At 39.7% G+C, this 16,596-nt stretch overlaps 1 protein-coding gene across 30 annotated transcripts in view; it reads right to left on the bottom strand.

The window, feature by feature from the left end:
• Nucleotides 1-3,103: 3,103 nt before the first annotated feature.
• The window catches only part of PBRM1 (polybromo 1), a gene marked incomplete at its 3' end in the record, with an annotated part of 92,901 nt that continues 79,408 nt past the window's right edge, over nucleotides 3,104-16,596 (bottom strand). For 12 of the 30 annotated variants that reach the window (XM_081282860.1, XM_081282882.1, XM_081282887.1 and 9 more), the window contains 5 exons: nucleotides 13,938-14,102; nucleotides 10,438-10,593; nucleotides 7,450-7,520; nucleotides 7,124-7,340; nucleotides 3,104-5,957 (listed from right to left, as the gene is read on the bottom strand). In XM_081282860.1, coding sequence (XP_081138986.1) covers nucleotides 5,785-5,957; nucleotides 7,124-7,340; nucleotides 7,450-7,520; nucleotides 10,438-10,593; nucleotides 13,938-14,102 — 782 coding nt within the window. Of the gene's footprint in view, nucleotides 5,958-7,100; nucleotides 7,341-7,449; nucleotides 7,521-10,437; nucleotides 10,594-13,937; nucleotides 14,103-16,596 lie in introns of those variants that run through there. The other 18 variants (XM_081282876.1, XM_081282877.1, XM_081282879.1 and 15 more) reach the window with 4 other exon arrangements.

Below are 16,596 nucleotides of genomic sequence, written 5' to 3'. Positions count from 1 at the left end.
CTGCTACCAGCTTATAAACTCTTCAGGAGGGTAGTGGGAATTCCTGACACACTAATTCCTATTAGTGCTCTTGTGAACTCCCTTGCACAGGAGAGCAGGACTCCATGATTCATGCCCCTTGATGATCAAAGTGCTGTTCTTTCATTCAGCTGCTAAAGATAGAGAACTGCTCCCTCCCATAAGACAGGGAAACTACAGAGTTGAGCCAGATCAGAGGTGCAGTCTACTGAGTGAGAATATGGCAATGTTTGGGTCACTGGTGGAAGAAGCAAAGGCATATTTACATGCCTGGATAACTACATCTAATATCTTATCTTTGCAAATGAGAAAATACCTATATTCTAAAGAAGACTGAGTTCTAAAAGTTTCTAACTTTTGTGACAGAATAAAGAAGCTGATGCCAAGGGCCACAGGGAATAAAGTTAATTATCTCTGGCACAAATGTCTCCTGCATTTTTTTTTAAGAGATTTTTTTCCTAGTCATGCTTGTCATCTTATATTGGAACAAATGTTGGGTAAATAAAGAATCACTACTCAGATCTCATCACAGATTACCTACGAGTTCAGCATCTCCACTGGGAGGTGGCTTAAGTGTGAAGGCCAGTAATGACCAACACTATCAGGTAGAGTATTGCATACAATCCCCTACCCAGTTGTGTCATCTGGAGTGTAATGAACCTGACACTAGTGATTGAACTGCTGCATAAACTGTATGATTCTCAGCGACACAGCCACATTCTGTATTCCCTCTCACACACTCCCAGTTTTAGAAGTATATTTGATACATATAGAGAATATGTAACTGCCGCAGTCTGGCTGGGCCCAGAATCAGGAGCCACTCAAGCAGGAACAAAACTTTATTTTTGAAAATGCCACCAATACCCTGTACACGTCCGGGAAGAAACCGGTGGTGTTCTACCGGAACCCCAGAAGAAGTTCCTGCCCCGGAATTCCCTCCTATTGTACTTCCCCCCGCCAGGTGAACAGCAGGAGTCTAATATCCATATGAATGCAAATCTTAACATAATCATATCTCAATGGCTAGCTGGCATCACCTTACAACCAAAAGTGCCATGCATCATATTACTTGGCTGTGGCTCTTAGCATGTAACACTCAGTCTTTTATAAAAGAACAATAAATGCCAATAAAACCGTTCCTCAGCTTCTGTCTATAGTGATCCTTAACTGGCTTAACCCCTACTTTTCCCCCAATCATTAGTTCTGTGCTATTCTTCTCAAGGGTTTTCCTAGAGAAGTGACTTCCTGTTGGAGTAATTTATTTTATTGTGGTGTTGGGATTGAATCCAGGGGTGTTTTACCAGAAGCTACATCCCCACTTTTACTTATTTTGAGAGAGGTCCTTTATAAGTTACCTCAGATCTTGCTAAGTGGCCATGCCTGGCTTTGAACTTGCAGTCCTCCTGCCTCTAACTCCCAAGTCACTGACATCTGTGTGCCACCACACCCAACAGAATGCTGATTTATTATAGGAAAACAAACTTTGAAAATGCCAGGATAATGCCCGATTTCAAGGCAGGTAGACTAGTAAAGCAATGACTGTATTTAAGACTCATTTTCAGAGCACGTTACTTTGGATGCTATAAGAACTCACGTTTGTTGATCAAGATGCAAGCTTTTTACTCTTCAGCATTGGGGTGCTGGGGAGCAAACCCAGGGCCTTGTGCATAGGAAGCAAGCACTCACCTGAGCTACACCCCCAGTCACCCCAAAAAATCTTAATACTCTTCCTAGGAATATCGACTCTACCCGACTTAAAGACATGTAAAACGAAAAGAAACCCAGTGTTCCTATATGCTGATTGTACAATGGTAGTATCCCCTAGAGTGTGAACTAGAAGGCCAAAAATTTTAAAAACTTATGTTTCAAACATTAAGAACTATAGTATTTTTTCTAGAATGATGAAAACCTAATAAGCATTTATTGCTAGAAATCTATCTCCACTGCTCCACTATGTTAAGGGGAAAAGATCATGAGTTTTAAAGCTTCACTTTATCATCTGAATTGATAAAAAAAATAAGGTGAATGGTAAATAAAAAACGAGGGTTATTTTTGTCCATCTGGCAGTTCTATTTTGGAAGCCTTACCTAAATCTTTGATGTTTTGACTTAATCATCTGGGACCTCTTTTTTTTTGTACAAATTCTTCACACTTAGTTACCTCTTTTTTTCTATTTTGGTGGTACTGGGGATTGAACCCTGGGGCACTTTACCACTGAGTTACATCCCTAGTCCTTTTTATTTTTTTTTGAGACAGGGATTTGCTGTGTTGCTGAGGCTGGCCTCAAACTTGCAATGCCCTTGCCTCAGCATCATCAGTTGCTGAGAATATAGGTGTGTGCCACTGTGTCCAGCTGAGCTACCTCTCTTGAGAAAAATTTAACTCTTGTACTATGGTGTTTTCTAAATCAATTTCTCTCCCAGTCAAGCAGTACCAGTACTTAGACTACATATATATTTTAAATTTGGAGTTTCTTGCCACATTTATGTGCAACCCCCAAGACACGAATACTACAAATACCCAAAATGGGAAAAAAGAACAGTCTTCGTTTGGTTAGTATTGAGTTTTCTTGCACTTAGCTGACCTGGCACACTCTATACTCAGAACAGAAGGGATACTGAGAGAATAGTTGATTTTTTTAATCAATATTTTCTATTAAAAGCACAGTCATATTTTTAGAACTTATAAACATTTTAAAGATATACCTGGGCCACTTTTCTCTGCTGACCACAAACAAGCTGCTAATAGTGGACACGCTTCCCTCACCTTTTGCTCTCAGAAACGTGCTCTTCAATTTCAATCTGCATTTCTGCCCATCCTGAGGAGTGCTAGGAATTCCTTGATTGCCAGCCAAAGGGTATGACATGGTATGGGGCACTTCACGCTGCAGTCTGAATACATCTGGCATCTGTGGAAATGTAGCCTGAACCCTGAACCAGGGGGTTGCATAATGACTTGCACTTCCACTTGGCAGTCAATCCTCATCAGCATGAAATTGGGGCTTGCAGGATTGCTTTTCTTCAATCTGCTCAAAACTAACATGTGACACAGCTTTAACAGAACAACCAAACTTGGTTAATCCAAATCACTTTGCAAACTCCATTTTTATTTGGATTAAAAAGCTTTAAATGAACAAACATATGATACATACATGTTATAAGACTAGTAACCACTTAAACCTCAGATGATGATATGATACAGAAATTAGAATAAACCAAATTTTAATCAGGTCTGGAAAGGTTCAAGCTGAGAAGTTAATACCATCAATTTGGGGATTTTACACAAGTAACTATCCTCTCCTCAATTCTTCCTCATCGGAAGAGGAGGGTGAGTTAAAAAACAAATCAATTAAAGGCCTTTTAAATCAGCTGACAAACATTCTGTTTTAAATCTATAGGCCCCTCCCTCCAAATGAACAAAGTTCTTCTCCACAGGAACTTACATTTTAAAAACATTTAGGTCATTATACTTTCTAAGCCACATTACTACAGTTCCTAAAACTCATGGGAGAAAAGATGTACTGTTTACCTGCACTTTCTTATGTCAGGACTTTTTTATTTTTCTTTTTTGGAAGATGGTTCACCTCAAATCTTATATTCTAAATATTAACTGATATTCTCCAAGTTAGTACATAGAAAGACATGATTCTAAAATAAATAGTTTATTTTATTTTTAAACTTAATTAGGGCCTGCCTATTGGCACCCTGGGCTGGCTCTGCACTGCCTTAAGGAGCTCCTAAGATACTGGGAAGGAGCCTGGAGGAGGAGCGCTCTGCTTCTAAGTGCCCCTGTGGCCCACAGTGAAGAGTTTTTAGAAGTTCCCCCAAAAAGTCTCATCCAGACCTTAAAAAGGGAAATAAAATGAATGTATGAAATAAATAAATAATTTAACCAAAATTAAGTTTCAGGTTCTTTGGTGTAATTCAAGGATGTCTAAAAAGAAAAGAATCTGATTGCATTACACAGTCCATGATGATTCAATGGTCGAAATAACCAGGAATTGGAGATTTCTTTATCTGATTCAGTTTAACAATAAGGTACTGAAATACTACTGCAATACATTTTTTAAAATTCAAAATTATTTAAAATACTTGATGCAAACTGAGATCCAGTGGTTGACTAATGGCAATTAAATTACAAGGGCCTCCTTGTAATTATCTAGATACAACAGACTTTTTTCCATTCTATAATCTTTTGCCCTCATGATTTATTAAGTATGGTAATTAAACATCTGGGTATTGATTCAGAGCAGATTAAAAGGAAAAAAGTACCCTCTGCAAGTCACTCTCTCAACTTACAAACAGCAGTGTGGAAGCTTCACCTTGACAATGCAACCATCCTGTTACAATAAAGCAGGTTTCAAAAACACACCACCAAGTGAAGTAATGTTCCATGTTTGCAGTTTCCTACCATCTAAGCAGCACATGCCGCCTCCAAATGTTTATTCTAGGGCCATATAAGAAAGACGAGGTCACCAAACCCAAGTGTTTGGGATCCATAATGGTCTCTTTAGTGAGCATTTTTCTTAAATTATGATTCCCTTCTCCTATAATTCAAAAGCACAAGCTAAATTGAAAAACATATTTTAGGAAGAAATAAATTTCTGATTGAGAATTACAACCCTGAAACTTAGAAGAAAAAAAAATGCCACAACTGATAACAAAGAAATAATGACTATGAAACATTTGCAAGTGCAGGTAATCTACCGTATGTCACAATTATGCTCATGACACAGCTCAGATCCAATTACACACTTCCTTCCTTATGTTAAGTGTTATGCTTAAAAATAAATCACCTCCATGCATACCTCTATGCTTTCCTCAAGATAAACTTTGAAGTTTTCAATGTAATAGATTTGAAATTTCAAACTCATCTAACATATATAGGCATAAGTTGCGAATTCATTAGAAACAGATCAAAAGTACCCTTAAACTTACCTGCCAAGACTAGATATAATTCAGGGCTATGAACATGTTCTGCAAAACCACTTGACACCATAGATGTCTAACTCGGCACAAGAAAAACTGCATTCCCTCCAGGAATTTGGGAGGCACACAGGCTGTGGGTGGACACACAACATTGACCACAGATTTCTATAGTGAGCCTCTGAGTTAACAGAGCAAATGTGCCATGTCTCTCAAACACCCATAATCTAAACAACCTTTCAAAGAAAGCACTTTACTTTACCTGTAAGAAACAGCTTTTTGGGAAAGTGGCTTAAGATATTCAGGCACATGAAACATATACAAACACGCTACCCTCTCTAAGATGTAAACTAGGACCAACTTCACATTTCATTGTCAACTTAAACTAATCTGTAAACTCTTTTGTGTTTTTTTTTTTCATTTTTTCTTTTGTAAAAAACAAAACAAAACAAAAGAAACCCCAAACAAAACAAAACAAAACCCCCCCCAAAACCCCAAGCCAAGACAAAACCTTGGATGGTTTCAGTCCCATCGCAACAAGTAAAAAGATAAAACTCCAAGTCTACATATACAACCAATTATGAAACTGGTTTTAAACAAAGGAAACATATGCCAAAAAATCTTTGTGTATTTGATAAAGTCAACTTAATATAACAAAACCAAATTGAAATAGCTTATTAAAAGTGTCCTTATATAAAAATGGCCTTGTGATGTACAGTAAAATGCAATAAAAATCATCATCCTTTGTTCCTTCCCCCCACCCCCAGTAACTAAAATGGCTAGTGTTCCACAACTCTTTATGCTTCTATAAAAAAACAAAAACAAAAACATAATGATGTTACTAAACGTTTTCTAGGTTGTACGCTTGGCGAATGTTGAGGGTGTCTCGAAGCATCAAATCCCTTAGACGCCAGAGGGCATCTGCCATGGTGGTGTGGGCCCCTTTACTTTTGAGCCAGTGAGAGGGGAGGCGGCTCTCCTGTTCTTTTGACAAATGGACATCACGTCTTCGAGCTAAAAATTAAAGTGTAAAGAAAACAGAAATTGGAATTTTAAGGTAACAAAAAGTCTCTTGGTTCTAAAGGCTAAAAGGCTGATGGTTTATTACGCCACAAAACAAAAAATGTTTTTTATTTTTTTGTACAAGGGAATGAACCCAGGGGCATTTAACCACTGAGCCATCTCACCAGCCCCCCTTTCTCTTTAATTTTGAGACAGGGTCTCGCCAAGTTGCTTAGGGCCTTGCTGAGTTACTGAGGCTCGCTTTGTAATCCTCCTGCCTCAGCTTCCTGAGCCACTGGGATTATAGGCATGTGCCACCATGCCTGGCCCACAAAACATTTAATACAAAAGTGCCTAAGAAGGTAAATATGTGAAGGGAAAATCATACCTTCTACTCTTAAATTATCAAATTTGGTTTAAAATAAAGAATAAGTAGAGGGCTGGGGATGTGGCTCAAGCGGTGGTGCGCTCGACTGGCATGCGTGCGGCCCGGGTTCGATCCTCAGCACCACATACCAACAAAGATGTTGTGTCCGCTGAGAACTAAAAAATAAATATTAAAAATTCTCTCTCTCTCTCTCTCCCCCCCCCCCACTCTCTCTTTAAAAAAAAAAAAAAGAATAAGTAGAAACTATGTACTGAAAATACATTAAGTCTATTGAAGTAACTTACAGACTAATGGGAACATGTTTTTGATGTTTTTCTTTTTAAAAATCTGTCATCTACACTAATGCCTGAAAGATAATTAATATACTTGAAAAGATAGTTGGGATGCTTATAAACAAAACTAAGCTTTGAAATTAGTTTAAAAACCCATTTTTAGAGTGTGATGTCAATGTGTAAAAAGAAGTTCTAGGCCATTCTAAGACATAATTTATTGTACAGGTATAAGAAAAAGGGATGTCTGCTAGCTGGGCACAGTGGCAGACACCTGTAATCCCAGTGGCTTGAGAGGCTAAGGCAGGAGACTTGCAAGTTCAACGCCAGCCTCAGCAACTTGGTGAGGCCCTGTCTCAAAGGGCTGGGGATGTGGTTCAGAAGCTAAGCGCCCTTGAGTTGAATCCTTGGTACTCCCCTATGCCCCCCTAAAAAGGTGGAGGGTATTTGTTAAAAGCTAACAGTATCATGAGGAGGAAGAACACACTTTGCAAAGGCTTATTTAGAAGGACTCTCCTTACCTGCTAGAGTTTGGTCCCATTTGCTAATGCTATTGGACTCAGCACTGAGTCCTTCAATGTATTTCAGGTAGGCCTCGGAGTGAAGAAGTCGCTGGGTCTTCGGTGGGGGAGCCACAAACATGGGTGTTGTTGGCTGTTGTATAACAGGAGGTCCAGTTGGATGTGGGCCAGGATATGGAGGTGGTGCCTGCTGTCCTGGAGGCCCCAAAACTCCCACCTGAAAGAATATGTGACCACATGGTGAGACAAAAAGATACTCTGCATTATTGAGAAGGAAGATGTCTAGAAGTCTCTCGAGTCCTAGGAAAATCAAACTGGGGGCTCACCTGTTGTCCATATGGACTTCCACCTGGTGCTGGAGTCCCTACCATAGGGGCCACTCCTTGGTTCATCACACCTATAATTCAGAATGCAATGATACAATTAGAGGCTCTGGGTTGAGATGATGAAAAAAACTATTGTTTGATAAGAAATGATGTCATTTGATAATGCCAACCTATGCACCTCTGCCCTTGAGTGTGGATAGGAAATCTAAGTATCCAGAACAAGACTCAAATAGAAAATCTGCATTCCTTGGTTTCTAGGTACCTAATGCACAATGCTAGTAGACCTTGTCAGCTGTACATCCATTACTCATAGTTTAGAATTGATTTGAACACTGCATAAAATTCTAGTATTTCAGTGAGTGAGTTATAGTCAGAATACACCTCTATTTTTAAGGTACATTTCTTGAGACAACACATTATTCTCCAACTGCAGCCTGTGGAAATGGTATTGAAATTAGGCTCAGCAGTAAGCAAAGTGCTAACATAGGAGGGACATGATAGAAGAGGTTGTGGAAGTAGTTAACTGGGCTTTGTAGAGGTTGGAGGTGCTGCCTTGCTGTTTCCTTGCAGACTATCAGCATCTAGTTCTAACTGGAGTCACTAATGCTAATGATAGAACAGTACTCTGAAAATGGATGATGTATTAGTGGAGTAGTCTTGTTGCTATTGCTTCAGATGCAAAATGACAAAAGAACAAAGACTTCATGACCCTACTATATTTGTTCTGTCTCTGGTAATAATTAAACTTCCCTTGCTGAATGTTCACTAGTAATTGTTTGCTTACAATTGTTAACAATGAGATATCCTAAATTTAGTGTCTGAGGCTATTTTTATCTCAGGGTCATCTATTTACTATTTAGGTAAAATATAAAAATTGGCAAGGGACCCAGTTCATTAAAAACTAACAAACCACAACTAAAACCATGTTAAGCTGTTTTTAAAGTCCTGCTGGCTATGTAGAAGGAACTAACTTCAAAATCTATAGTTCCTCTGGATTAAAAATGCTGGCACTTCGATCAGGCAGAATCAACCCATTATTCTAAGGTTCAGAGTTGTTAAATGCCACTTCCAGGAAGTATAGGCATCCTCTTATATGTTAAGAGAAAAAAAAAAATCAAGTAAAATCAAACTTCCATTTAAAAAGCAGGGATTTTTTATATTTCAAGTACTTATGTGTACCTGGATCATCACAGTAGGATCCTGATGGTTATCTATGAATGAATGAAGAGGTGGTGTTGGGTAAACTGCTGCTTCAGCAATATATTACTAGACCCGGCCCCTTTTCCAGGATACTCACCTACCTTAGACTCCATACATAAAGGGGCTCCCTAAGCTGCCTACATCATTGCTTTGCAGGGCAGCACAAACAAATTAGCAAACCCCTCTTCTCCCTCTGTTTACAACTGCCATGCCAGGGGCAGCCAGTGACAATGTGAGCTGAGTGACCACAGGAATTCCCTGAATCCTGGGCTCCTAAAAGCCTGATTAGACATGTGCATGTACATACCAAGGGGGTTCTTTCCTGTCTCCCTCACTATAACCAGGGGTGTTGTGCTTCCTTCAAATGTGATTTAGAATCTGAAAGAGGGGATGGGAGAACAGGTATGCCCCACACCCACCAAAAGACAGCTCCTACCCAGGGCCTTAGACATGGCTTCCCATTGAGTACATACATCTAGAATGGACCAACTCCAACATGGTTTCACTGACTCAGATACCCTGTGCCAAGGTGAGAGGGCAGAGAATTAAGGCCAAGTCCACCCACCACACGGGTATACCTATTTTATGACTGACTCCTGCTGCCATAGCAATTCACGCAATAGGTCACCATTTCCAGAGAGAAACACCTACCTCCAAAAACATTTCCTCCTCTAGGAACATGTGGAAAAATACTTCAGTGGAGTTATAGCTGTTATCTAAGCAGTACTCACAAAGAGTGTGGCTGGAGGCTCCAGGTCAGGCCACCAGGTTTGTTAACCCAACACACTGCTGTATCTAACCTCTTCAGCATTGTTTGGACCCTGCAAAACTCTATGGTCTCTAGGTCCAAGACTGGTATAAGCAAACCTGATAAGTTTCCAACCACATTTTATCTGGGTTGGGCTCTTACCCGATTATCTTAGATAATGGAGCAAATACTATTCCAAGTTATCTAAAGGCCACATTCCTTCTAATAGATTATAGCCAAGAGTCAGTTCTTTTGCATATGATAGCAATTAATATGAGAAGCTACAATTTTCCTTTTTCTTTAATCAGCTTGCTAATTCATTATAAAGTGAAACTAAATGTAGCTACTTCTGGGCTCCATTTATATACTATACATGTAAGAACTTCTGCTGACAGACAAATCAGTGTTTATTAGGGTGGGCTAGGCTGTTCTTTAAAAATGTTATGTCATGCTTCTTAAGGGACTCAGATACAGAAAATTAAATGCAAATTTATTTCCCTCCTTCCTTTTTGTTCCCAAGACAGTGAGGGGAGGATTTCTGAAGAGTATTTGGAACTCTACAATCCCCTTAGCAGGGTTGTTTGATGAGGAGATGAACTCTACACAGAAGACCATGTGAGGTAAGAATTGCACTAGATGAAAAAATGCATTCAGATGAAAAAAGCATTTTAATATGACCCTGAGCTAGCAATCTGGGAAACTTCATTCCCTGATCAGAGGGTGCAAGATTTCTAGGCTGGCTGGCTGGCTTTTTGGCATATGTTGTATTATTTGAGTATTTGTCCTGCCTCTTGGTCTGCTGAGTCTGGCTTTTGCCTTCTTGCACCCTGTGCTACTGTCAGGCAGCCAGGTCCACAAGGGCACAGGTGCTGTGCCACCTGCTTAACACGTTCTAGGCCCTGTTGCTGACAGCTCTGGGGTACTCAGTGAGGGAAGCCTGGCCATAGTGGGCAGCAGGTGTCTCCTGGAAGAACTGGCTGAGGGAGGAAAAAGAGAATACGAAGATGAGATTAATGAGTGAATGAGGATGAAGTTCTTACCCGGTGGTGGGATGCCCGGGAGGCCGGGCACACCTGGCGGAAGATGGTGGGGTGGAGGCCCCCCAGGGTGAAGTGGCTGCATGCTGCCCATGCTAACAAGGCCATCAACTGGGCCCTGCAAAGGTGGAAGGCCTGGCGGATAGCCACCCATCATGCCTTGAGGGACACAACAAATTTCAGACATGCATCATTAACATGCAACATGAGCTAAGTAATAACAACCCCCCACATGCACTATCAACGAATAAAGCACCCTTAGTACTGCATGATATAACAGTAATTAGTGCAATTATTTTGTTGCAATAATGAACAAAATAAAAAGCTACACATATGAAACCCCACATTTCTAGATGAATTAGTACTTAGTACATTATTGTTTGTAGTTATTTTCACTGGAATAAATATGCTATGTTTTCACTTAAATAATAATGAAGAGGAGTTCCAATAACAGCCTTCCCAAAGTCCAAATTACTGCAAGCTGTTCAAGGAGAGTGACCAGTTCTGCTGACTGCAACTCTAATTGAACAGTACATACCCCATCATTCCACTCTGTCCACACTCATATGCCTATCATGGGTACCCATGAGGAGAAATCAGAATGGAGGGAAATGATGTGCAGAGTCCTGATCAGAAAGCATGGTTCTCCAGCTTGGGGGCAAGAATTTTTCAAGGCTTTTACATCTACTCCTTCTCCCTTCTAGCCCCACCACTGCAGGTAAGAATGAATTGTGCTAGGGTTTGAGCTGGGGAACAGCTTCTAAGAGCCATCACAATGAATGGTATTTCATCTTTAGATCTCAAAACTTGTTTAAAAAAAAAAAAATCTAAATCCTCCCAAGCCAACCAAAGCTCGGGGGCACTCAGAAACCTACATGCAGCGGTACGGCTGGAGAATCAGGCTCTGCTGACATGAGAAAATGCCAATTGTCATCACTGTCTCCAAGCTCACAAAGGTCGTCATATAAACCTTCAGTTAACAGGGAGCATTTTAATCAAGGTATAGAATTTCTGTTCACAGAGGCTTTTGTTCCTTTATTTTCAGAGCATACCTTCACAGAACAAATATCTTCTGCTGGCTAGGGAAGAGTTGCAGCAAACAAGTATTTTTGGCAAAAAGGGTGAAAATAAAATATTTTCAAATGTCAAGGACTCCCTATCAAAAAAACCTTTAAGATCACATAGCATTTTTTTTTAAACAAGAAAAACAACTCGACTTTTCTGGGATTTGTAATGATCATGATGAACAGAATTTTGAAAAGCTTCCCCTGAAGTGCAGTCACTTGATCATATCTTCTTGCAAAGGAAGAGTTAAGGGACTAGTGCCAAGCCTAGTTTTTATTCAATACTCTTTGTAGAGGCACTATGGGAAACAGTGGAAAACTCCAGATTCTGAGAATTTCATTCTGACTTTTCCTTAGGAATTATTCAAAAGTATTTATTTATAAAAAGTTTAGTCTTTTAAAGCTATGACATCACTGAAAATCCTGAGATTGACTACCTTGTTTCCTTAGTCATATATAAAACTCACTGAAAAACTTACAATTATACAAACCAATAAAACAAACTTAAAATAATATTTCTATACATGAAACAGGACGAGTTTCATTTGTTAAAGAGTTCAGAGAGTAAAAAGTACTTTTGAATAGACACCATCATCTAAACATGAGGAGATCCAATGCTACCAAACTGCCTTTAAACCACACCACAAGGTATAGTTTTTAGGGATAAGTAGGTGAGAAATTTAAGAATGTTAGGAGGCTTTGCTTTCAATTACAAAAGCCCATCTGAACGCAGCCTTCACAGGCTGTGATTGAAGATTAAGAACTGAAAGACATGACAATTGTCTTCATTAAACTGTACTTTGGCATTTATTATCCCAGTCACATGTGTTCAAATGAGCTTCAATGCTTGTAAGCAAAGCTGGTTTCAGACACTGACAAGGCTAAGACTCAGGCCCTCAGCAACCTGTAAACCCGTGAAAAATCACCCTCTTAGCTTCAAAGTTCCCGCTGTGGACCAAAGACTGCTTACCATCCAGAATGCTTGCCCTTCACTCCCAACACCCAGAAGTCTGGGCAGCACACCCTTAATAATGGAGTCGGGGCTTTCTAGAGGGACCAAGGTTCTCACCCACAGAGCTCTATGATGTTATTCCCTAACAGGGAGCTAAAATGCTGCAGCTGCTGTTTTTTTTAAACATTTTGAGCTGTTTGTATTCATTTTGTAAATATGTCCCTGGGTTTTGTAGTCAAGGGCACAGTGCCACAATATCACATCAAATAGAACAAAACAGGATGTCAATGAGGGAATTCTAACTTCCAAAGTCCCCATGTTCAAGGCCTGATTTATAAAAACTTCTGGAACCCCATTAACCAAAATGGGCCATGGAATAGAGCAGGCGATTATGAGATTTGTTAGATCAACATCAGTTACACTGAAAGTACTGACAGCCATGATTCAGATATGCTTTGGCGAGTGCAACTGCTGAGTTCAGCGACAGCGCATTTGAGAACTTGCCATCACAAAAGTTAGGAGCAACAATGGAAAAGTTATCCTATGCTACTCTTCCTTAAAAAGCAAAAACAAAAAAACAAAAATAAAGCAAAACAAAAACAGCATCTCAATGAACCTGCCTTGAACAACACTGTCTTGGGTTCCCTGAGAAAGAGTTCAGACTACTTGAGAAGAAACACAGGTGGCACATACAGATCTCACCACACTTGGAGAGATCACAAAGGAGGGGCCCGAGAGGTGGTCTACAGGCTTCTCATTGGAGACATGTCAGACAAGGATATTCAATCAAGAATAGTCAGATTTGCTAAGGCTACCAGAACCAAAGACAACACACACAAGCAAACCACATTCATCATTTTCTTTTTGCTTTTGGTTTAAATATGTGACTGGGATACTAACAGAAAATGCAGTTTAATGTAATTAAATAGAAAAGCATTACAGAGTGGGCACAATGAATTGAATAAGGACTTTGTATTCTATTTAGCAGTCATGCACATTGGTGACCAAGAAAGGATTTACAATTCATTGTCAAAAATCCTTTTAAATGGTCAGCCTTTAAAGGATGGCTGCAGCAGAACAAGGCGAACTGAATACTGGCATGAGACAGAATATCAACACAACCTAAAGACTGGCTTTGTGTTTTCTCTTGGGAGTTCTCTAGAATATAACTTAGGGTCTATTTATATTTTCTACTGTAGTGTTCTATCAAGAACAGTCTAGGGTGAGAATATCACCAGACCATGCCCACAGCCAGGGAAGAGCTGCTCCCTACTAGGTCCCAGGGGTGGGCCCAGGGCCCATTTCTGGGGCACAGGGAAAGCATTGCCCATATGGGAAAGGCAATACAGGACAACATGGATGATTTCAAACTTTGAATCTGTCATGAGAAAAGGCTACAGACTGCGGCCTACTCCTCTTGGAGAAAAAAAAAAAATGAAGGAATTTCTTAAAGTGGAAAAAAAAATGGTCTTAGCTCCTGTTTTTACCTGCAACAGGTGTCAACTGCTGATTGAGCATCCCCATTGGTGTTGGTGGTGGCACCACCCCCATGAGAGCCCCCACAGGGGTGCCTGCTCGGGGAGAAGCACTCGGCTGTTGTTGCTGTGCTGCTCGCTCTCTCTCCTGCTGCTCAGCAACTTTAGCTGCCCGCTCTGTAAAGGCATTTCAGATTTTCAATTCTGTTTTTAACCCAGGAATTCAAAATACCATCCATTGCATTCAACAGGACTAGTAAAAACACAGGCAACAGTTCTGTCTCAATGGAAGGAACAGTAGATGACTAGTCTCAACACAGGAGGAGTCGGGCCGATTTCACTTGGTAACCTAGAATCCAGCTTTCCTATCCCATCTTGAGAACTGGTCTGCAAAGATTTCAAGAATGTTAAGACTGCAACACACATTCAGAAAGCACAGATTTTATTTAAACACATCACCAGCGTAACCACCGTGGTTAATCTCACGAGGCACCCTGAAGATGAGAAGCGCTACCATTATTCTAGTATTAATAGCATTACAGATTATTTATAATTTCAACATGAAGCAATTCCATGGCCCATTATAATTTTTGGCACAATTGTTACTTACTATATTCTCCTGATTCCATTTTACTCAATTTTACTGAGATTGAGGACTCTTTATCATTAGTATCATAGGTTTAGCAGCTGAAGAAAATTAACTCTGTAAGGGAAAAGTAGCTTACTGCCTGTTTTAGGGAAAGTAAACAGCTAATTTCTATATTCTAATGAACCAAAGAGGTCACGCTTAATAAATCCCAGGGAGAAAAAAATGTATGATACTCCAGGCTACAATAATCAGAAGCAGGTAATTAATATATAAATGTACGTAGCAATGGACGATGTTCTAAAAGAATCAGGTTTCCTGAAGCTGAGTAGTTCAAAGCTGACCATAAATCATCCTAAATCAGCAAGAATTACAGAATCCACAATGCAAGAGAAGTATTTGCCTGTGGTATTTCTGGGCTGGACTGTTACCTGTCCCCCTATCCCCCACTTCTCTGCATCTCCAGAGCCAGCAAACCCAACAGTCATGTTCCTAGCCTAATAGGCTGGATCCTTCCTGGAGAAGTAGTCCCAAAGTTCCCACCACACACAGTTTATTCTGTTTCACTATTCATAAATAGCAAATGCTCCCCACTCTTCAGATGGGCAAATGGAGGATGGGAGACAGGTAGTCACTTGTTCAAGGATACAGAGAACCAACAAACCATGACCCCCACTCCTGATAATCACAGTCAACTGCCACACACTAATACTCCAAAACATGGAATTCAAAAGGATACTACTGATCTGAGGAGGGGAAAAGAGCTCAAGGTCATATGGCTTTAAAGAGAAATTGAGAAGCAACAGCTCCAGTTTTCCTTTAGGGTAAAGAATGGGAAAGTCAAGCAAGTCAAAGGCCGCTGGCTGAGACAAGAGTTGCCTACAGAGACTTATTACCACTCACTAACACTCCCAATTTCACACACCCTCCGCAAACTGAGAACACCAGCATGAGGTTGATAAAGGCCATTTGAACAACCTATTTCCTTGAACTAGCAATAAAAAAAACCATTGATGATCTATACCTCCATGTTAAATTCTAGTATTTTCATTATACAAAGGACATGGTGAAATGGGAGAGCAAAATAAATAAACAACCAAACAAGCAAATAAATAAATAAATAAAAATTTTAAAAGTTTGAAAAACAAATCCAGGCCTGTGCATCAAATATTGTGACTATCTGTGGGAGAAGTTCATTTGGGCTGTCCTGGAAAAAAAAGAATCATTACAACTAAGCCAGTCAAACTCCTAACTCTGGGTTTTAAGTTCATTGGGTGGGGAGACCAAAAGTTCAGAGTCTTAGGTAAGACTCATAGTCACATAACTCACCTGCACTAGGTTCTTCCTAAACTTGAGATCCCTATTTGAGTATAAGAGAACTTTCTAAAAGCCATTAATCTCTCCCTTCCTGCACCAGTGTTTCTACCTTTTCATTATCTCCACATCTTATTCACACCTAAGTAACCAGTCACTCAGTCTTGGCTTTATTTGCCTTGGAACTGGTTTTATATCCATTTTAGCTTAATTTCCAACACTCCTTCATCTTAGTGATGTACTTGGTCTTGATTTGCACTAAGGCAGAAATATCAAAGTTCTAGATTCTTACAGAACTCACTAGGATTTAAAGAATAGTTCTTCAGGATATTAATAGGTAGTACACAAATTCCTGGTCAAATTTCAGAAAATGCCAGATAATAAAAAACAGGATCTTTAGAGACTAACTTAGGAAAATGGTCTTAGAGACTAACTAGGACTAAATTTCGAAGATAAAGAGCTTGGAATGTTGCTCAAATTGGTTTTGCCACAAAATGCTTTCTGATTATCTTGCAGGATTAGGCTTCTGCAGAAGATCCTTAAAGAAGCCTGCCAGTTAATTTTATAATAATCAATTGTCACAAACGAAAGGAACAAAACTTTTTTAAAGAGTTTCTTTGAAGACTCATAAACTTCAATAAAGAGGGCAGCCTTAACAATTAATTTATATTTGCTGGAGTTAGCCAAAAAGACTAATGTTTGATCATTACAAGAGGATGGCTCTAAACTATCAAAATTCTATATAAAATTCTAAATGGAAAAAAATATAGC

The sequence above is a fragment of the Spermophilus citellus genome (assembly GCF_964194105.1).
Source record: "Spermophilus citellus genome assembly, chromosome: 3".
NCBI lineage: Eukaryota > Metazoa > Chordata > Mammalia > Rodentia > Sciuridae > Spermophilus > Spermophilus citellus.
The sequence above is the reverse complement of the archived record's forward strand: the minus strand, read 5'-3'. Positions and strand labels throughout refer to the sequence as shown.